Source organism: Neolamprologus multifasciatus, chromosome 13, assembly GCF_963576455.1.
Source record: "Neolamprologus multifasciatus chromosome 13, fNeoMul1.2, whole genome shotgun sequence".
NCBI classification, from domain to species: Eukaryota; Metazoa; Chordata; class Actinopteri; order Cichliformes; family Cichlidae; genus Neolamprologus; species Neolamprologus multifasciatus.
Genome location: NC_140451.1, coordinates 17,754,458 through 17,775,602, shown reverse-complemented (window position 1 = coordinate 17,775,602; position 21,145 = coordinate 17,754,458). Strand labels below are relative to the sequence as shown.

At 43.7% G+C, this 21,145-nt stretch overlaps 3 protein-coding genes and 1 pseudogene across 7 annotated transcripts in view; all 4 read right to left on the bottom strand.

Annotated features, from left to right (window-relative positions):
* Window positions 1-18: 18 nt before the first annotated feature.
* LOC146505370 (ATP-binding cassette sub-family C member 2-like) overlaps window positions 19-21,145 on the bottom strand; it is a 62,767-nt pseudogene continuing 41,640 nt past the window's right edge. Inside the window, exon 33 of the transcript XR_014877424.1 lies at window positions 19-237. The product of XR_014877424.1 is annotated as an ATP-binding cassette sub-family C member 2-like (transcript). The remainder of the gene's footprint in view (window positions 238-21,145) is intronic.
* LOC146505374 (protein NYNRIN-like) lies at window positions 545-6,434 on the bottom strand. 2 transcript variants are annotated; one of them, XM_085183060.1, is made up of 2 exons: window positions 3,363-6,434; window positions 545-2,846 (listed from the first exon to the last, which is right to left on the bottom strand). In XM_085183060.1, exon 1 carries the CDS (start codon window positions 6,126-6,128, stop codon window positions 3,696-3,698), a length of 2,433 nt encoding a protein of 810 aa, XP_085039186.1. In that variant the 5' UTR covers window positions 6,129-6,434; the 3' UTR covers window positions 545-2,846; window positions 3,363-3,695. The 2 variants fall into 2 exon arrangements, with proteins under 2 accessions (XP_085039186.1, XP_085039185.1); XM_085183059.1 differs by lacking the exon at window positions 545-2,846 and adding an exon at window positions 2,861-3,255.
* LOC146505373 (uncharacterized) lies at window positions 6,434-7,871 on the bottom strand. Its single transcript, XM_085183061.1, has one exon. The coding sequence runs from the start codon at window positions 7,869-7,871 to the stop codon at window positions 6,549-6,551; it is 1,323 nt and encodes a 440-aa protein (XP_085039187.1). The 3' UTR covers window positions 6,434-6,548.
* LOC146505372 (uncharacterized) lies at window positions 7,896-15,713 on the bottom strand. Of its 3 annotated transcripts, XM_085183058.1 has the most exons (3): window positions 13,030-15,713; window positions 12,940-12,997; window positions 7,896-12,783 (listed from the first exon to the last, which is right to left on the bottom strand). In XM_085183058.1, the coding sequence occupies exon 3, from the start codon at window positions 10,359-10,361 to the stop codon at window positions 7,896-7,898; it is 2,466 nt and encodes an 821-aa protein (XP_085039184.1). In that variant the 5' UTR covers window positions 10,362-12,783; window positions 12,940-12,997; window positions 13,030-15,713. The 3 variants fall into 3 exon arrangements, with proteins under 3 accessions (XP_085039184.1, XP_085039183.1, XP_085039182.1); XM_085183057.1 differs by having other exon boundaries at window positions 12,844-15,713; XM_085183056.1 differs by having other exon boundaries at window positions 12,876-15,713.

The following is a 21,145-nucleotide window of genomic DNA, read 5'->3' as shown; positions in this document are numbered from 1 at the left end:
CAGCTATCCTAATTAAAAAAACAAAAAAACAATCTCACAACACAATTAGTACATTTTATGGAACCTGAAACCTGAAATTGTTGGAGCTAAATCATATATAAAACAAGTACAAAGTTATAAATGCGTGCTGCTTTCTAGTGTTATCCCAGCATCATGGCGTAGAAATGACCTTCTTTTTCAAGCATGTTGTTTGGCGAATCAAATTCCACTATTTTTCCAGCATCAAGCACCATTACCCTGTTGGGAAAAAGCATAGACTTTAATAGTAATCCAATGAGCAATGTCCATACTGTCTAGCATGAGGGAATGCTTTGGTGTTCCCCAGCCACCTCCTCCAACTTATCTGGGGAACACCAAAGCATTCCCAGGCCAGCTGAGAGACATGATCTCTCCAGCATGTGCTGGATCTACTTTGGGGCCTCCCTCCTTTTGATGTGGAGGAGTAGCAGCAGTACTCGGAGCCCCTCTCCAATGACTGCACTTTTCATGCTATCTTAAAGAGAGAGCCAGTGTTTACGGATTCAAATATTGAGGAGGAATACAGGAGGAAAACCCAAAATAACAACACTGGTCCGGCCGGGTCAAGTCAAACGATGATTTAATGAACACACGCGTGGGAGATGGACACCATACATCAGACAGCATCAGATCTCAATACAAACTCCACACACTCATGGTTTTATGAAAATCAGGGTATTAGAACGCCCCCTCATGCGTACAGATACAGTGCAATACAGTCAATATTGACAACTTTAGACACATCAAGAAAAACATTCTCTTCGTCTCGAGGACAGACACTGGCTCCAGCGCCTCTCCTTGGAGCAAACTGTCCCCTACGGAGACACAACATTACAGCTGCAAGGTTTTCCAAATTATCAAGTTGACCTGTATATAACACGCTGAGTCAGGGATACAATATTAAATGAAGATTGGTTTAACGAACTACCATTACTTAAAAACTTAATAAAAAGATATAACTGAATAAAAAATCACAAGGAATCACATAATATCAGTGTTATGTAAGCGCGTGCAACCTCCTGGGCCCAAAGTCATCCCACACCATGGATCAGCCAGTCATAACGCTGACTGAAGTTTTTGACCTTTATTAACTCGGGCACAACTCTATAATAAGCAACAAACTGCCATATGTATAAGGTGATCATGTTTACACCTGCAAAGAGAGATCATATAATTATTCTGACACCTGTAAATAAAAGATTAACACCAGGTTATAACAATCACTGTAATACAAAGGTTAAATGTAATGTCAATAGCTTCAATCAATGTTTAATGCAATGCTTATTAAATGATTCTGATATAATGATGATGATTCTGCTAAAAATTAAGTAAAACACCCCTTTTCACCCGACAATTCCCTCTGTTGACCTCTAGGAGAATCCAGAGGTCACAACACCAAATGTTATATCAATTCTTGATCTACACAGCCTGTTCTACGTGCATCAATGGCATCATGGACATCGGAGTCACAACTCTAGGGTCCACTGCCCTTGTGATCACTTTCTCTAACAATGCTCTGGCACAAGGAATGAAACAACACCCACAAATAACAAAAATACCCACCAAAACAGACAAAGTAAGCATGACCGAAAGCACAAGCCCTTTCCACCGTCCGAACACCGAGTCCATCCAGCCCTCCAGCGGATTGTCGACTCCTGAGTGATCATGCATCGTTTCAGACAGGCTCTTTAAGCCCTCAAGAGCCCGAGTCACTGAGCCGTCCGGAGCGGTGTTGTTTGGAATGAAGGTGCAGCACTGATCTCCAAACATGGCACAAACGCCCCCTTTTTCTGCTAATAGCATATCAAGGGCCATCCTATTTTGCACACCCATTAATGAGGTGGGACCCACCTGCTCCGCTAACCCCTCCATCCCGTCTCTGGTCAGGTTAGAGAGTCTCAGCACATTATAATGAACATAATTAATCCTGTCTACGTTCTTGTTTGGGGTCACTGGAAAGAAAGCAGAGATTATTGGAAGATTTTCAAAACCGGCTGCTATTTGGTCAGCAAGTTTATATTCACTTGGAACCCCCCTGGGCACTCCAATGGAGTCGATCCAGGTTGGTGAATTCATTCTAGGGTCATAAACATGTGTTCCATCAATTTGTCTTTTTAGCAAAATGTGTCTCTTGCGTCTGGCTGCCAATGTGTGTGTGTTGCGCTGTGGGGTCGCTTTTACCTGATTTCCAATTAGCATAAGTGGCGCTCCTAGTCTCACCATCGCGCACGTCCCCACGCTTCCCAGAGGAACACGAACCAAAAGAGTCTTGTGGCCGCAATAATAATACAGCCCGCTCCTGGCCCAGGTTCCAATCAATGTAGATGCATCACTTACATTATTTGTGGTCCTCCCCAGGTGTGTAAGAGAACACCAACTGGGATCAATTTCTCCCAAATTATACTTTACTTTATCCGTGGAGAACTTAAAACACGTATAATTATCCTTTCTAGGCATAAACGGTCCTACTTGGGTGTATTTGTGGATAGGGGGAAATAAACTGGACAAAACAGTGCAATTCCCACTATTCACTACTTCTCTCGTCATTCGCAACATGCAATTATAGCCCCACTGATCCTCTGGATGCAGTGGCGCAGGCTCTGTGAACAAACGCGGTCTAGCGGAAGCACAAGCTACACAATTAGACAATTTTTGTTCTCTCGCATTTTGAGCCATCCAGTCCAGCCAGATGTTACTGTCACTGAACCCGGTGGCGCGTTCAATCAAATCTCGAGGTTTTAGTGTGCTATAGTCCACCGACAGGACCCGTCTACCGTTTGGTTCCTGCTCCTCTGGTACCGCCTCCGACGACCCGCTTCCCTTCTGGCCTGTAAGAGAAGTAACAGAGTTGATTGGATTGAAAGTCACGTGTGTTGCTGTTTCTTTTCTAACTGACTGTACTATGTTATGTTTTTCTAAGAAATTAACTTTAATTAACCTTTTTGGATCAACTCCTGCAGTTTCCACGCCCACAACTAAATATACAGGTTTTTCCCGCTGCCAATTCCCCAATGACAAAGTCAACAGATTTTTAGATGGACTGTAATCCCTTTGAAGTTTAAGCTCATTTCCTGGTCCTAATTCTGACGGTTCCCAATTTTCCCCAGTATAACCCTTTACCTGATTCCAATTCCTACACCACCCGTCATAAGGCCGATTTCCCCTTTCGCAGTGTGTACTCACTGAGTAATCCCAGCAGATCCACACATTATATCCCCTCCAATTGCCGCTCGCGCCCTTACAGTTAAAAACATCACACAAATCAAATGTAAAAGAGGTTGTGGAGCCGTTAACATAATCTAATTCTAAACCACCATAAGTGCTGAGACACTCATCCGTTTTACCAGAGATTTCGCGCTTCATTCTCGCCCGCGACTTGAGTTCACTGAGTGGTATATCGAGTGGCGCTGGGCTGGAATGACCTCCGTGCTCAGACAGTCTGCGTGGGCCGGTCTGCAACAAATAAACCAAAAAACATATAGCGGTGTTTAATAACATAGTTAACATCAAACGAAGTAACATTTTGTTAATTTTTGTAACTTCTCTCGCATCACAGGTTTCTGATTGTTGTGATGGCATTGTATCATGTGTGACTTGTTTTTTGTTTTTTTTTTGTTTTTGTTTTTTTTTACATACAAGTTCAAAACTCTTCTTATCAAAGCCTTTATGTGAAATCTTCAATTTGATACCGCTCCTTTTTGCTGTCGCGGTGACTTCCTCCTAAGCTGGTCTTCGTTCTTCGGCCTCCCAGGTAGACTACCGGTCGGCCCGTTGCACAGGTGTGAGGGTTTATTCTGCCTCTGTTTTTCACCTGTGTTGGGTGGAGTTGCAATTTTTTCCACCCAGCTGTCGTGTGCCGGGGTACACTGCGACCAGTGGTACCAGTTGTCGCCTTTCCCTTTCAGTTGAACCGCTTTCGCCGTCCGGGCAAACACCTCGTATGGGCCAGTCCAACGAGGTTCCTTCCACTTGCGTTTGATGACCTTCAGCCACACCACTCTCGCGTCTGGGACCTCTCCTTCTCCTGGGGGTTTTTCACAAGCCACCTGCTTTGTGAAGCTGGACACAAGCGCCTTTAACTCGTTCCAATAGTCTGCGTGGGACCTGTTCCCTCTCGTGCCCTGTTCGACCGGGCCCACCGTCCAAGGTGCCGGAAACTGTCTCCCAGTCAGCAGCTCGTATGGCGTGAAACCTGTGGACTGATTAACAGAACATCTTATGGTCATCAACGCAATCGGCAGGGCCGCGACCCAATTGAGCCCTGTTTGCGCACAGATTTTAGCTAATTTATTTTTCAAATTTAAGTTCATCCTTTCTACTTTCCCTTGGGATTGAGGATGATACACTGTTCCAAATTTGTGCTGAACTCCCAACATTTTTTCCACCTTTGCCAAATCTTGATTTTTAAAGTGGGTTCCATTATCTGATCGAATTCTTTTAGGGAACCCATGTCGAGGAATATAATGATTGATTAAACATTTGATCACGGTCCTCGCATCTTCCTTTTTAGTCGCCCATGCCTCTGGCCAGCCGGTCAGTACATCTACACACACCAACAAATAACGAAGACCACCAGGGCCTGAATCAATCATATCAGTGAAATCAATGACAATCTCCTCTCCCGGCCTCTCAGGCATCCGGAACTTACCCAATTCTGGTTTGATCACTGGCTTGGGATTGTGTGCTCCACAGATTAGACACATTTTGGCCTTCTCCCTTATCATTTCTCTGAGGTTAGGGTGCCACCAGTGACACAGATTTCTCTCCATCTGTGCTATTCCGACGTGTCCAAGCCCGTGGGCCTCGCTCACCTTCTGTTTCGCCATTTCGTCTGTTAGCACGGGACGCCCGTCTGGCCCCCTCCACAAGCCTCCATCCTGCCAGGCTCCCTTGTTTTTCCACACCCCCTTTTCCTCTGGGGATGCCTCCTCCTGGGCCTGTTTGACCTCCTCCGTTTGGTTAATTGGCCCTTCCTCTTCTGCAATTACCTGTATCATTTGTCTCCGTCCTTTATAGCCTGCTGCCTCCTTTGCGGCTTCGTCCGCTTTCTGGTTTCCTTTTGCCGCCATGCTGGTTCCTTGTGAGTGCCCTTTGCATTTTATGATACTCACTTCTCTTGGATCGCCCAAGGCCTCCTCCAATTCCTCCATTTCCTTCTTGTGGCAAATAGGTGCGTTGGTTGCTGTTCTGAATCCTGCTCTTTTCCATTGAGGCAGCTCCACGTGCGCTGCTCCGAATGCATACGCTGAGTCAGTGTAGATGTTCACTCTCATATCCTTAGCTAACCTCAAAGCTCGAGCTAGGGCTATCACTTCAGCTCTCTGAGCCGACTGCTGTCCCTCAATCCTTCCTGCTTCTTTGACCTGATACTCATTTCCTACTCTACAGACCACCGCATAGCCGGTTTTTAGTCCTTCTTCATCTCTGTGGCAACATCCATCTGTGAACCAATCCTCAGCTCCAGGTATAGGTTCCGCCTTCAGATCCTCTCTAATTTTTTCTTCAACCTGTGCTCTTTTGACGCAGTCATGTGGTTCCCCTGCTCCCATTAAATCTGCCATGTTAATTCCTTCATGTGTGAATGTCAAATTTGGAGCCTCCAAAACTTTACTCAATTTCTGTTGCGCCCGTGGTGTCATACTAAATGCTTGTGAGTTCACGTACGCCACTATACTATGTGTAGTGAGTATTTTTAGTGGATGTCCTCTCACTACATGTGCTGTCTTCTGAATGACTTTGGCAACCCCTGCTGCATGTTGTGTGCATGTGGGATGTCTTGCTTCTGTTGGATGTAGTTTTATACTAACATACATGAGAACATCCCTACTCCCCCCTTTTTTCTGAAACAACACCCCGTTTACGACGGAGTTTGTTTCGGAAATATCCAAATAGAATGGCTCATCATAATTAGGTGTAACCAAATCAGATGCTCTTGACAGATCCTGTTTTAATGCAATAAACGCGATTTCAGTGTCAGGCGTCCAAGGCAATTCAGCCTTAAGATTTCGAACGCCAACTTGCTTCAGTAGGTCCCTTAAAGGGGCAGTTTTACCTACATAGTCAGGAATGAACTTTCTGCTGTAACCTGTCAAACCAAGGAAAGAAAGCATTTCTCTCACTGTTCGCGGTTTGGGTGTGTCAGAATTTGGTCTCTGTGTGTGTTCATTAAACCCACTGATTTGTGTGCGATTACCCGACCCAAAAATGTTACCTCAGGTCGAACCAATTGCAACTGTTCTTTACTCACTTTGAAGCCACACTCCGCCAATCTATTCAACACGACAAGCGAGGCTGCCGCACAATCCGCTGCTGACGGGGCTGCAATGAGAAGATCATCAACATATTGAATCAATGTACATCCATCTGGCAAATTACATGTTGACAGGGCCTCTTTGAGCACCTGATTGAAATGCCAGGAGAAAGTGCAAAACCTTGTGGTAGACGTGTGTATCTGAATTTTTTGCCTCTGTATGTGAATGAGAAAATGTCTCTCAGTGACTCATGCAGTGGAAGACAAAAGAATGCATTTGCTAGGTCAATACAAGTGAACCACTTTTGGTCACACACTTAATATCTGATAGTGCAGTGTAAGGGTTTGGAACAGGTACAGTGTTAGTGTGCAATATGGCATTAATGGCACGCAAATCATGTGCCATACGATACTTTCCTGTTCCAGATTTCTCCACCGGTAGAATTGGTGTGTTCCAATGTGAGTAAGATGGCTCTAACACTCCGACATTTAACAGCCCTTCAATTGTTTCTGCAATTCCCTCTTCTGCTTCAGGTTTATGTTTATACTGCGGTCTGTTGATTGGTGTGTTTGATTTCAGGTGGAACAGGATAGGCGAACAGGTGGCCAGGCCAACATCTGCGGGCCCTTTGGACCACAAACTGTCAGGCAGTTTTGACAGTTCAGCAACTGCATCAGGATGATCTGCTCTCTCTCTTCCATGTGTTTCTGAAATTTCTTGATGTTCAAGGGTCACTACATCATTAGACATACAAGTTATACGATAGATTTTAGAATTTGGTGCATAACATAAATTTGGAATTTGGGTGCTTTGCCACCCTGCGTTGTCCAGCGCCCGCCTGACCATTGGTCCCAGATCACATGCTCCATGACCTTCGTGGACCGCCAATGTAATGTGAGGGGCCGAATTTTCTCCCACATTATACCAAGGCAGTTGTTCATCAGTTAATTTTACAGCCGCGGCTACACCTTCTGGCCCAATGTAAATGTTATTTGTTTGCACATTCCAGATCTGACCCTCAAGATCAGACTGGAATAGTTCACGATAGGTGTCATCATTTTCCCTGTCATAAAAAAGAGTGACGTGGTATGGATCTCGTGGTGGGGAGTAAACTGCCAAGCTCATTATCCAGGGTCTCCACAGTTGGAATTGACTTAGAATGCCTTCCTCCAGCAGCCTTCCCCAGTAAATGTCAGCTTTGGGTTGTTCACAGTTCTGAAGCAGATACTGAGTCTTTGAGTTTGTTCCCAGGCACGGGAAATGCTGTCCTCCTGGCAGAGTAACAGACAGTCCATCTGCAGAGCACATGATAGTAGCTCCCAGCTTCACGAGCAGGTCCCTGCCCATGAGATTCACTGGCACTTGAGGTGACACCACATATTGATGTTTCACAGTCTGCTTTCCCAGCTTTGTCACAGCTGGATCGGTCAATGGCAGAGTCATTGGGACCCCGGAAAAACCCACCACATTAACTGTGTGATAGGAAAGTGTGGCACAGTCTGGTGTTGCTCTCAATGTGGAATATGTTGCTCCAGTGTCCACTAGAAAGGGCAATTCTGTCCCTTCCACGGTCATTGACAGCATAGGGTCTGCCATCCCCATGCTGTTTGGTCTCTCCGGGCTCCTTCAGTACTGCTCCTGTTCCCAGCCCCAGTCAGCCACTGGGTACTGAGCGACTGGCGCTGCACTTGGGTTTGGGGCTTGATATGCTCCCCTGTATCCATTTCCTCCTCTTTGAGGTCCACGTGCCTGGGGTCGATAGCCTCTCCTTGGATAGCTTTGAAAAGATTCTGGATACTCTCTACTCCAGTGTCCCTCTGCTCCACATCTCCAACAGGCATTCCAAGGCATGTTAGTGGGATTCCCTGTTCCACGAGCTCTTTGCACTCCCCTCACTGATCCACCACGCCCTCTTTGCGGACCACCGGTTCCCCAATTCCCTATGGGTTGACGCTGCCTTGGTGCATTGACGGGCCACCTGTCATCAGAGCACAGACCCGGGTCTCCCTCTGGCCATTCAGGCACGAGACCAGGCCGGGGCCCAGCTATCATTATTTTCTTTGCGTTCTCCTTTTCCTCTCTCTTTTTCTCTCCGGCTTTGTTTTTTGCTTCTGCCACCTGCAATTTTAGCAACCACGCTTGCGCTTCTTCCAAGTCTTTTTTTTGTCTGTTCGCGGTATCTTGTTCCTCCTGCAACCGGTGTGTTACATGTCTTTCCCACTGCACAGAGTCTGCTACAGCAAAATCTGGATTTTTCTCTAAGTCAGCTTTTACTTGGTTGGGCAGCCCTGCCAGCACCGCAGAACGGAACCACGCACGATGCTCACCTTCATTACCTGGATGGATACCTGTTTCTGACAACCACTGCTCTTTGGCTTTTGCTAAAAACTCCCTAGGTGTATGTTGGGGGTCCCAATTTATTTTAGGTATAGCTCCAATATTAGGGGTTGGGTACTTCTCACGGACTGCGTCAGATAAGGCACATTGCACTTCATGGTATGGCAGATCATTTGCATACCGAGTTGTATGGGCTATAGCCTCTACATCAGCTAGCCCACCACCGAGCATACAGTGGCCAGCAATAGCACGGAAATCGCCAATGGCAAGTTCCTGGCTTTCGGTCAATCTACTTAATGTTCTTAACCAACTCGCTCCTCCCTCAGTTATAGGTGGAAGTTGTTTAACCAATGCTTCCAAATCTCTTATTTTATATGGGCGGTACAGTGGTTCATTTTTTGAACCTGCTATTAAAGGGAGATTATAACTAGGGCCAGCAGCTCCTGGCTCTAAGGACACTTTTTTATAGTGAACCACCTGTTTCTTTCCTCTTGAACTTTGAAACATGGGCCTTCTCGCTTCTATTCCTCCACGTCTCGGTCTCAAATTTCTGCCTACATTTGAGTCTGACTCAACTACTCTGTCTTTTTCCTCATCACTCTCCTCTTCTGATGAAGTCGCACCATCTTCACTCTCCTTCTCTGGCTTAGCTTCAGTCAGTTTTTTCTTGACGTCTTTTAGCGTTTTTATTACTTCCATTAATGCATTTGGATTTTCATGCATCCGGCCATAGACTTCTCCTCTCCAGTTTCTGTCCTTAGCCGTTGTGTCAGGTTTCTCTGACCTACTGGTTTGGGTCTGCCCTTCTCGTACTGGTGTTGGCAACTCCTGAAAGGTTGACCGTTCACTTCCATCCTCCGTTGACATTGTATCCTCCATTTTAAGGGTCTGTTCAGTCTGTCCACTGTAACTTGGCTGTTCTTCCATTATTACTTCTGAGTCTGACATTTTTTCTTTACTTAGTGGGCGGGGAGGCGAGGTTAAGCCTTCATCTGCAGCTGAGGCTACCATTCTCCCTCCCCCACTTTGGGGCTGACATTTAACTGTCCTTGACCTTTCCTTGGGACGAACTGTAGGTGGGCTGGTATATTCAACGTCCGCTATTCCTCCAAGAACCACTCCAGTTTGTCCATCTGGACCATGAACTTTTCCCCCACCAAGAGTCATCACAGGCATGATGTATGAATGTGGTGGGGCACTAGGTGATACTGCGGCCCAAGTATATAATTTTGGTGTGTGAGGTTTGTTAGCATCTTCTGGGTTTGACATTAAATCCTTCATTTGGCTCTTTATCTTTTTATTTTCCTCCTTCAGCTGTTTCAATGACTCCATGACATTTTCCATGTCTCCTGTTTCCTCCATGACATCCTCCATCATCCAAGATGATGCTCCATTCCACAGGAACAGCCATTTACAGCACTTTGCATGGGTCTCCTTTAGATTCTTGATTTCTTTTTTTGCTTTCTGGTTAACTGAACGTCCCTCTGTTTCCTTTTCCAGTTGTTCCAGTTTCTGTTCGCATCTCTCTCCTTCCGTTTTAAACACAATGTTTAGGGCTATCTTCTCCTCCAGCCCTCTCTGTTGGGAGGCAATAATTTTCCTTACCTCCACATCCATCATTTTGCATTCTTTCTCCGCTATTTTTAATGATCCAGGGAAAGCCAAGCGAATGGCTTTTTTTAGCTGTTGCAGTTGCTCCTCCATAGGCCTAAATGCCCTAGACCCACTAGATGTCGCGCTGGAGCTGTTTGCCATTTTCCTGAAACACAGGCTTACCTCCCTTTTAATGACGTTACTCGACTCCTCCTCCTGGGTCACCCCACTACGTCTTCTTTAGAGTTCTCAGAATTAATCTCACCACTCCAACGGTCACAGTCTCCTCCAGACCTGCTCGGTGACACACAATTAACCCAGTGCGTCAGAGAGTTGACCGTGGTTTTATTAATGTTCACACTCAATCACAATGTTTCACTCTCCCATTTAATTTAATAAAACCAAATACATTGTGTGCTGTACTTTATGCACGCTACAGCCACACAGTTTAACACCTTCTCACCACACCAAGTCGCCACAAAACCTGCGTCAAGGCGCTCTCGCATCACATAATGATAAATAAACACCATTCTATTTTAACCGGTGGGAGAGTAATGAACCAGTCAAACCCAAACTCCTCAATAGTTCACCATTTTACTTATTTTACTTCAACACTGAACAATCAAACTCCACTTAGTCTCATTTACTCCAGACACCATTAACCATTTCAAACATACAGTCACAAACAATTCATGTCAGCCACACAATTTCAAAAAGCCAATTATCTCCTTTTAAATAATTTCTCACTTCGGGACTTCTCCACCACTAACTCCACAAATTTTAAGAAAGCATATCAAATTCAGTACCGGTTATTACCGCTTGTACCATGGAGAAAACAAACATAGCCGCCTCTGTGACTTCATACTCGGGGTCATCCGCCTGTATGGCTAGTTCAATCACCCCTTTAAATAAAAGTAAACATCGACTAATATATAGATCTAAGTCGTCCAGATCTATTTCTGAACTTACTGACACCTCATAAGGGGCATCTCCCTCTTCTGTCTGTGCAGAACAGTCACAATTCACCTCCAGACGCCCCTCTACCCCTGTAACTTCAATGTGACAGGACGCTGATCGCAACATTATTAGGTTTTTTATATAACTTTATATGAACAGGAATTTATCAATATTGAGTGGTTTCTTTTTTTTTTTTTTTCTTCAAATATGTGTGTGAATGTAAATGAATTTCTTACTTTTCACAAGTCCACTTTATTGCGTGCTCATAGATTCACTTCTGTTAAAGTTATTCAACAAATATATTTTTATTTATTTATTCCTTATGGATTATGTCACGCTTATTAGTGGCTCATATGTACTTAAACTTATGTCTAGACTTGAACACAGAGGTAGAGCATCATTCCATCCTTTTTAGGGTGACAAACTCCACTTTCTCTGTATCAAGACAGCTCATAACCTTTTAACAATTTTATCTAATGGTATTATTGATTAAGATTCTTCTAGGGGAATAAATGTGTGGTTTTCTAAGTACACTTAAATTTTGTCTCAAATTAATTCACTACAATTTGATCCAAATTGTAAACACTCACCTCCGCATACACCACAATAACTCAGAGTTATATGTATTATATCTTATATTATCACAAGAAAGCAACTGGGTTAATCAAGCATACTTGTCTATAGTCTCACACTGAAAGAAAAAGACGCTCACAGTCTTATAACTTCATATATATCTTGCTTGAATCAAAAGCATTTTAAACTTTCCACTTTTCAGCCATGCAACACAAGAGAAATATGCCAACCACAGTCATTAATCATATATTCACAGCAATATTCAAAACTCATTTATATTATCATAATACACAAAACCAGCATGTTATTTACAGGGCTTTAACAATACTTGCAAAGCGTAATTATAACAGTCAATCACACTCTAAACAAAAATGAACGTCCTCTGTGTACCTCACAGCAGCCACGTCATTTGCATGTTCACACACACAATCCAATCATAGCTCGCAGCGCTGCAGCACGCTATCGTCACACACAGCCTCGTTTCACACTCAACTCTCTATTTTATTTTACACAGACGTCTTATATTTACACTCACTCTCAGGCCTGAAAGTTTTAGCGCCTACACAATTTTGACAAATTTAAGATAACGGGTCCAACCGAAGAAAGTCCAACTTTTTTGTAATCAATTAACCAGTATCAGACTCTAACTGTATCTGGCCTCATCTCTAAAGTCCCCAAGTCAATTTACAGTGCCCAAAAAAGCGCAGATACCGTTCAACACGGTAAGGAGACTCTAACTCCTAGTTATTCTGGAGTGCCCCAAGCTCCACAGTGACCAACTGACTATCCCTCAAAGAGGACAAGGCCTAGGCGTCCCTGGCCTTGGCAAGCGTTACCTCTGAGCACTGCGCTTCCTAGTGGACTTTAACCACCGTTCTCACAAATTTATAATACTTTTAAACAACAGACAACACCCAAAAACAAGAGTATGACTGAGGCAGATGCAACGTTATGGACAATGGAGACTCTAACTCGCAACATGACCAACACAGATGCAATCTTTAGACCAATGGAGACTCTAACTCACAAAATGACCAATTCCCTATCCAACTACCTGAGACTCTCAGTATTTTTACCTTTACCTGAGACTCTAACTCAGTATTTTTACCTTTACCTGAGACTCTAACTCAGTATTTTTACCTTTACCTGAGACTCTAACTCAGTGTTTTTACCTTTACCTGAGACTCTAACTCAGTGTTTTTACCTTTACCTGAGACTCTAACTCAGTGTTTTTACCTTTACCTGAGACTCTAACTCAGTGTTTTTACCTTTACCTGAGACTCTAACTCAGTATTTTTACTTGTAACGTTACTTCAAATTTCAACACTCATGAGATTTTTCATCAAAATCAAAACAGGCCTTCACCAGTAATTTCAGTGAATAGACTTTTAATTTATACAATCCAATTTGGCACAGTTTGGATTTACATTCAACAGGTTGTGCCTTACCTTTAGATGTGCTGGCCTGCCCACTCACGTCAGACCACTGGCTCGTGCCTGCCCGTTCGACCACCTCGGACCGTCCAAACCTCCAAACCTTCCTCCTCAATACCACAGGACGAGCCCCCAAAACTGTTACGGATTCAAATATTGAGGAGGAATACAGGAGGAAAACCCAAAATAACAACACTGGTCCGGCCGGGTCAAGTCAAACGATGATTTAATGAACACACGCGTGGGAGATGGACACCATACATCAGACAGCATCAGATCTCAATACAAACTCCACACACTCATGGTTTTATGAAAATCAGGGTATTAGAACGCCCCCTCATGCGTACAGATAGTGCAATACAGTCAATATTGACAACTTTAGACACATCAAGAAAAACATTCTCTTCGTCTCGAGGACAGACACTGGCTCCAGCGCCTCTCCTTGGAGCAAACTGTCCCCTACGGAGACACAACATTACAGCTGCAAGGTTTTCCAAATTATCAAGTTGACCTGTATATAACACGCTGAGTCAGGGATACAATATTAAATGAAGATTGGTTTAACGAACTACCATTACTTAAAAACTTAATAAAAAGATATAACTGAATAAAAAATCACAAGGAATCACATAATATCAGTGTTATGTAAGCGCGTGCAACCTCCTGGGCCCAAAGTCATCCCACACCATGGATCAGCCAGTCATAACGCTGACTGAAGTTTTTGACCTTTATTAACTCGGGCACAACTCTATAATAAGCAACAAACTGCCATATGTATAAGGTGATCATGTTTACACCTGCAAAGAGAGATCATATAATTATTCTGACACCTGTAAATAAAAGATTAACACCAGGTTATAACAATCACTGTAATACAAAGGTTAAATGTAATGTCAATAGCTTCAATCAATGTTTAATGCAATGCTTATTAAATGATTCTGATATAATGATGATGATTCTGCTAAAAATGAAGTAAAACACCCCTTTTCACCCGACACCAGCCACCCTTAAGAGAAAGCTCATTTCCACCATTTGTAGACATGATTTCATTTTTTTGGTCACTACCCAAAGACTCATGACAATAGGTGAGGTTGGGGACATAGACTGACTGCTAAATCGATAGGTTTGCTTTAAAGCTCAGCTCTCTTTTTACTACTACAGACCTGAGTAGCATCTACATTACTGCAGCATCACCCCCAATCCATCTGTCAGTTTCTCACTTCACTTGTGAACAACACCCAGAGAAACGTATACTATTTATTTTGGCTCAGGCTAAACACTCTTTTCTGCCTGAGGCCTATGGCCACAGACTTGGAGTGGTACATTCACACCACTTCACACTTCGCTGTAAACTGACAGGACTACAGAATAAAGATCTGGTCCACTGTTCCCCAAACAGGACGAAAACCACATTGCTTATCCTGAATCCAAAGATCCAAGAGAATTATGAACTCTCGTTTCCAGTAATAATGATTCAATTCAATTCAATTTTATTTATATAGCGCCAAATCACAACAAAAGTCGCCTCAAGGCGCTTCATAGATACAGAGAAAAACCCAACAATCATATGACCCCCTATGAGCAAGCACTTTGGCGACAGTGGGAAGGAAAAACTCCCTTTTAACAGGAAGAAACCTCCGGCAGAACCAGGCTCAGGGAGGGGCGGCCATCTGCTGCGACCGGTTGGGGTGAGAGAAGGAAGACAGGATAAAAGACATGCTGTGGAAGAGAGACAGAGGTTAATAACAGATATGATTCAATACAGAGAGGTCTGTTAATACATAGTGAGCGAGAAAGGTGACTGGAAAGGAAAAACTCAATGCATCATGGGAATCCCCCGGCAGCCTACATCTATTGCAGCATAACTAAGGGAGGATTCAGGGTCACCTGGTCCAGCCCTAACTATATGCTTTAGCAAAAAGGAAAGTTTTAAGCCTAATCTTAAAAGTAGAGATAGTGTCTGTCTCCCGAATCCAAACTGGAAGCTGGTTCCACAGAAGAGGGGCCTGAAAACTGAAGGCTCTCCCTCCCATTCTACTTTTAAATACTCTAGGAACAACAAGTAGGCCTGCAGAGCGGGAGCAAAGTGCTCTAATAGGGTGATATGGTACTACAAGGTCATTAAGATAAGATGGGGCCTGATTATTTAAGACCTTGTATGTGAGGAGCAGGATTTTGAATTCAATTCTGGATTTAACAGGAAGCCAATGAAGGGAAGCCAAAACAGGAGAAATATGGTCTCTCTTTCTAGTCCCTGTCAGTACTCTTGCTGCAGCATTTTGGATTAGCTGAAGGCTTTTCAGTGAGTTTTTTGGACATCCTGATAATAATGAATTGCAGTAGTCCAGCCTGGAAGTAATAAATGCATGAACTAGTTTTTCAGCGTCACTCTGAGACAGGATATTTCTAATTTTAGAGATGTTGCGCAAATGGAAGAACGCAGTCTTACATATTTGTTTAATATGTGCGTTGAAGGACATATCCTGGTCAAAAATGACTCCAAGGTTCCTCACAGTGTTACTGGAGGCCAAGGTAATGCCATCCAGAGTAAGAATCAAATTTCCCAGAGGAACCTACCCGAGGGATTAATAAAGTTTTATCTTAGAATCTGGTTAGATACCATATTTCTAAGCTTTTCAGCGCCGAGTACAATGACCTCAGTTTTATCTGAGTTAAGAAGCAGAAAGTTAGTGGCCATCCAAGTCTTTATGTCTTTAAGACATTCCTGCAGTTTAACTAATTGGTGTGTGTTATCTGGCTTCATGGACAGATAGAGCTGGGTGTCATCTGCATAGCAGTGAAAATGTATGCTATGTCTTCTAATGATGCTGCCTAGGGGAAGCATGTATAATGTAAACAGAATTGGTCCTAGCACTGAACCCTGTGGAACTCCATAATTAACCTCAGTGTGTGAAGAGGACTCTCCATTTACATGTACAAATTGGAGTCTATTAGATAGATATGATACAAACCACTGCAGTGCAATACCTGTAATACCTACAGCATGTTCTAATCGCTCTAATAGGATATTATGGTCAACAGTATCGAATGCTGCACTAAGGTCAAGAAGGACAAGCACAGAGATGAGTCCACTGTCAGAGGCCATAAGAAGATCATTTGTAACCTTCACTAAAGCTGTTTCTGTGCTGTGATGAACTCTGAAACCTGACTGAAACTCTTCAAATAAACCATTCCTCTGCAGATGATCTGTTAGCTGTTTGACAACTACTCTTTCAAGGATTTTTGATATGAAAGGAAGGTTGGAGATTGGCATAATTAGCTAAGACTGCTGGATCTAGAGATGGCTTTTTGAGTAAAGGTTTAACTGCAGCCACCTTGAAGGCCTGTGGTACATAGCCGATTATTAGAGATAGGTTGATCATATATAAGATCGAAGAATTAATCAATGGCAGGACTTCTTTGAGCAGTTTTGTAGGAATGGGGTCTAAAAGACACGTTGATGGTTTGGAGGAAGTAATTATTGAAGTTAACTCAGAAAGATCGATTGGAGAAAAAGAGTCTAACTTAACATCAATGGTACTAAGAGTAGCTGTAGATAATATTACATCTGTGGGATGATGATTGGTAATTTTTTCTCTAATGATAAAAATTTTATTTGTGAAGAAGTTCATGAAGCCATCACTGGTTAACGTTAAAGGGATGGTTGGCTCAAAAGAGCTCTGACTTTTTGTCAGCCTGGCTACAGTGCTGAAGAGAAACCTGGGGTTATTCTTATTTTCTTCAATCAGTGATGAGTAGTAAGCTGTTCTGGCTTTGCGGAGGGCTTTCTTAGAAAGCAACAAACTATTTCTCCAGGCTAAATGATGATCCTCTAAATTTGTGACACGCCATTTCCTCTCCAGATTACGAGTCATCTGCTTTAGGGTACGTGTTTGAGAATTATACCACGGGGTCAGGTACTTCTGATTAGAGACCTTAGTTTTCACTGGAGCTACAGTATCCAGAGTCGTACGTAGTGAGGAGGTGAAATTATTAACAAGATAATCGACCTCTGTTGGGGTAGCGTTCAGATAGCTGCTCTGCTCTGTGTTGGTACAGGGCATTGACGATGATAACAGTGGGTGGATTATATTCTTAAACTTAGTTACAGCGCTTTCAGAAAGACATCTACTTTGATAAAGTCTACTCTCCACTGCTGTGTAATCAATTATTGTAAATGTAAAGGTTATCAGGAAATGATCAGCCAGGAGAGGGTTTTCAGGAAACACTGTTAAATGTTCAGTTTCTATGCCATATGTTAAAACAAGATCTAGAGTGTGATTAAAGTGGTGGGTGGGTTCTTTTACATTTTGAGAGAAACCAATTGATTAGATATAAAGTTTGAGAAATCAGACAGAAACTCTGTGTAAGGCCCAGGTGGACGATAGATGATAACAAGTAAGACTGGTTTCTGAGTTTCACAGCTGGGGTGGACAATGTTAAGCATCAGGCTTTCAAATGAATTAAAAGTCTGTCTTGGTCTTTCATTAATTAATAGACTGGTGTGAAAAATTGCTGCCACACCGCCCCCTCGACCTGTGCTTCGAGATTTCTGGTAGTTAGAATGACTCGGGGGTGTTGATTCATTTAAACTAACATAATCATCCTGATGCAAACAAGTTTCTGTAAGGCAGAGTAAATCAATTTGTTGATCAATTATTAAGTCATGTACTAACAGAGACTTGGAGGAGAGAGACCTAATATTTAATAATCCACATTTCACTGTTTTACTCTTTGGTTCAGATGTGGATACTGTATTGTTCTTTCTTTGTAATTGTTTATGTTTAAGTTGTTTGTTGCTGGTTTTTAGTTTGTTTTTTGTCTTTTTGGAAGCTGACACAGTCTCTATGGAGATGGGTTTTTGGGGGGGGTAGCAGGAGGAGAGAAGCTGCAGAGAGGCGTGTAAGACTGCAACTCTTCTTCCTGGTCCCAACTCTGGATAGTCATATTTTGAGGGGTTTAATAAATTTGTCGATATTTCTAGAAATGAGAGCTGCTCCATCCAAAGTGGGATGGATGCCATCTCTCCTAACAAGACCAGGTTTCCTCCAGAAGGTTTGCCAATTATCTATGAAGCCCACATCATTTCTGGGACACCACTCAGACAGCCAGCAATTTAAGGAGAACATGCGGCTAAACATGTCACTCCTGGTCTGATTGGGGAGGGGACCAGAGAAAACTACAGAGTCCGACATTGTTTTGGCAAAGTTGCACACTGATTCAATATTGATTTTAGTGACCTCCGATTGGCGTAACCGGGTGTCATTACTGCCGACGTGAATTATGATTTTACTGAATTTACGTTTACCCTTAGCCAGCAGTTTTAAATTTCCTTCAATGTTGCCTGCTCTGGCCCCTGGAAGACAATTGTCTATGGTTGCCGGTGTCTCTAGCTTCACATGTCTGAGAACAGAATCACCAATTACCAGAGTTTGACCCCCAGCGGGTGTGTCACCGAGTGGGGAAAAACGGTTAGACACATGAACGGGTTGGTGGTGTACCTGGGGCTTCTGTTTAGGACTATGCTTCCTCCTCACCGTTACCCAGCCGCCCTCTTTCCACAGCTGCTTGGGATCTGCCGGGGAACAGCTAGCGGGGCCTACGCTATCTTCGGCTGCACCAGCTACAGGGGCCTGGCTAGCTAAGGGTGAGTGAAGGGTGCGAAGCCGAGTCTCCAGTTCAGTAATCCTGGCCTCCAGAGCTGCAAATATGCTACATTTGTTACAGATATCATTACTGCTAAAGGAGGCCGAGGAGTAACTAAACATCTGACACAATGAGCAAGAAAGTGCAGAAGGGACAGGTGAAGTAGCCATAGTGCTAACGAGTCGGCTACGAGCTAAGCTAGCGAAACAGTACAGAGACAGTGAGTGAATACTTTGGCTATAAATTAGGTAGTGAGTACACAGAAAGTGTGCTTCGGATGAAGCACGTGAAGATTATACTATGAAAAAAGAATGTATTTAAAAGTTGTTAATTAAACTGCTAAGCAAATAAGCTACTCAGAAACACCACTGTGTTTGAGCAGGAACAGGAAGTGATACTATACCACAGAGCGAGCGAACACCAAGTGACAGCGCCACCGACAGGATTGCATTTATATAGCGCTTTTCTAGGCACCCAAAGCGCTTTACAATTCCACTATTCATTCACTTTCACATTCACACACTGGTGGAGGTAAGCTGCAGTTGTAGCCACAGCTGCCCTGGGGCAGACTGTAGGGTAGGTTAAAGTGTCTTGCCCAAGGACACAACGACCAGGATAGAGAGAGAGCAGGAGGATTGAACTGGCAACCTTCCGGTTACAGGTGAGCTTCCCAATCCCTTGAGCCACGGTCGCCCCCCAGTACCCTGGCATAGACCTTCCTGTTAAGGCTGAGGACTGTGACCTCCCTTTAGCTGGAGTACACATACTGGTCACCCTTCCTAAAGTTGGGAAACACCACCCGATTCTCCCAGTCTAGAGGCACTGCCCCAGAGCTCCACGTAACCTTGGAGAGGTGTGTAAACCAAGTCAGCGCTACAACATCTGGGGCCTTAAAGAACTCATTCCGTCTATCGATCCTGCCACCAAGGAATTGTTTAACTACCTCAGTGACCTCATCCCTAGTGATGAACAAGTCATCCCCCTCATCTTCAGACCGAATGTAAGGGGGATTACAGAGGTTGACAAAGTATTCTTTCTACTATCCGAATTTATCCTCAGTTGAAGTCAGCAGCATCACACTCACACTATATGTAACACTGGGTTACACCCTCCCCCCTTGAATACATGCACGTCCCGTCGCATGATAACACTACACAATGTGTACGACTGAAGGGTTAGAATTGGTGGTTGTGGTGGTTAAAGCATCTGACAGACTATGTAACAGAGACTGAACAACTGATATCAATGGATTGCCTAAGTGGGCATACTGCAGTCGCCTAGGTGGCGATCTGTGACGTGTTGACCGCCTCAGAGGGGGGGTCAAGAACCGAATCTGAGCTATTAAGAGTTGGTAATGTCACAGGACTAGGCTCGCCTGTTAAGCTGTCAGAGACTTCAGGATTGGACAAGTCTGTAGATACGGCTTCAAGAACGTGTTCGGGTAAGATTTCAAGCAAATCTTCCTCGGATGTCCCATCAGCATCAAACTCCAATGGTTCTTCCCTCTGAGATCCTAACAGAGCTTCCCCAGCTGATTCCATTTCAGGTACAGATGTTGGAGGAAGTTTTTCCTCCTCACCACTGGGAAAAGACTGTAGGGGGTTGAGAGACTTCTCCACCCTAAACCCCATTGGGAGCGGGGCAAGATGGACAAAGGTCGGTTCCAATTCATCCTCTTCAACAAAGTACTCAGGAGATTCCTGTTGTTTCTTGGTCTGTTGACGAGTTAAAGAGGGTGTGATTGGAATAGTCTCATCTGATGTTCCTGACTCTGTTGCAGGAAGAAACCCACACGGAAGAAGGAGATCTCTGTGCAATGTGCGAATTGGGCCGTCTTTGCATTCTGGTTTTACGGTGTAGACGGGGAGATCTTTGGCACAGTTCAGCACTACAAAGACATCTGGTTCCCATTTGTCAGCAAGTTTATGTTTACCTCTCAGCCTCATGTTCCGCACCAAGACTCTGCTTCCAACTTCCAGCTTGGATGGTATAATACGTTGGTCAAATCGAGTCTTGTTCCTCTCAGCGTTCTTCGCAGCATTCTTTGAAGATAGCAGATAACTTTCTTTCAACTTAGCTTTTAAGTCTTGTATATACTGTGAATGTGTCTGATGTTCTTTCTCACGTACAGGAAGATTAAAAGCAAGGTCAATGGGGAGACGAGGACAACGTCCAAACATTAGTTCGTATGGGGTGTAGCCAGTGACTTCATTTTTGGTACAGTTGTATGCATGGACGAATGGCTTTACAAACTGTTTCCATTTGGATTTCTGTTTGGGTTCAAGAGTTCCCAACATGGCCAGTAGAGTGCGATTAAACCTCTCTACTGGGTTTCCT

Bases quoted from the DNA above. Each gene is read 5' to 3' on its own strand.
- LOC146505373 (XM_085183061.1), bottom strand. From the start codon at position 7,871: ATGGGGATGGCAGACCCTATGCTGTCAATGACCGTGGAAGGGACAGAA.
- LOC146505374 (XM_085183060.1), bottom strand. From the start codon at position 6,128: ATGCTTTCTTTCCTTGGTTTGACAGGTTACAGCAGAAAGTTCATTCCT.
- LOC146505372 (XM_085183057.1), bottom strand. From the start codon at position 10,361: ATGGCAAACAGCTCCAGCGCGACATCTAGTGGGTCTAGGGCATTTAGG.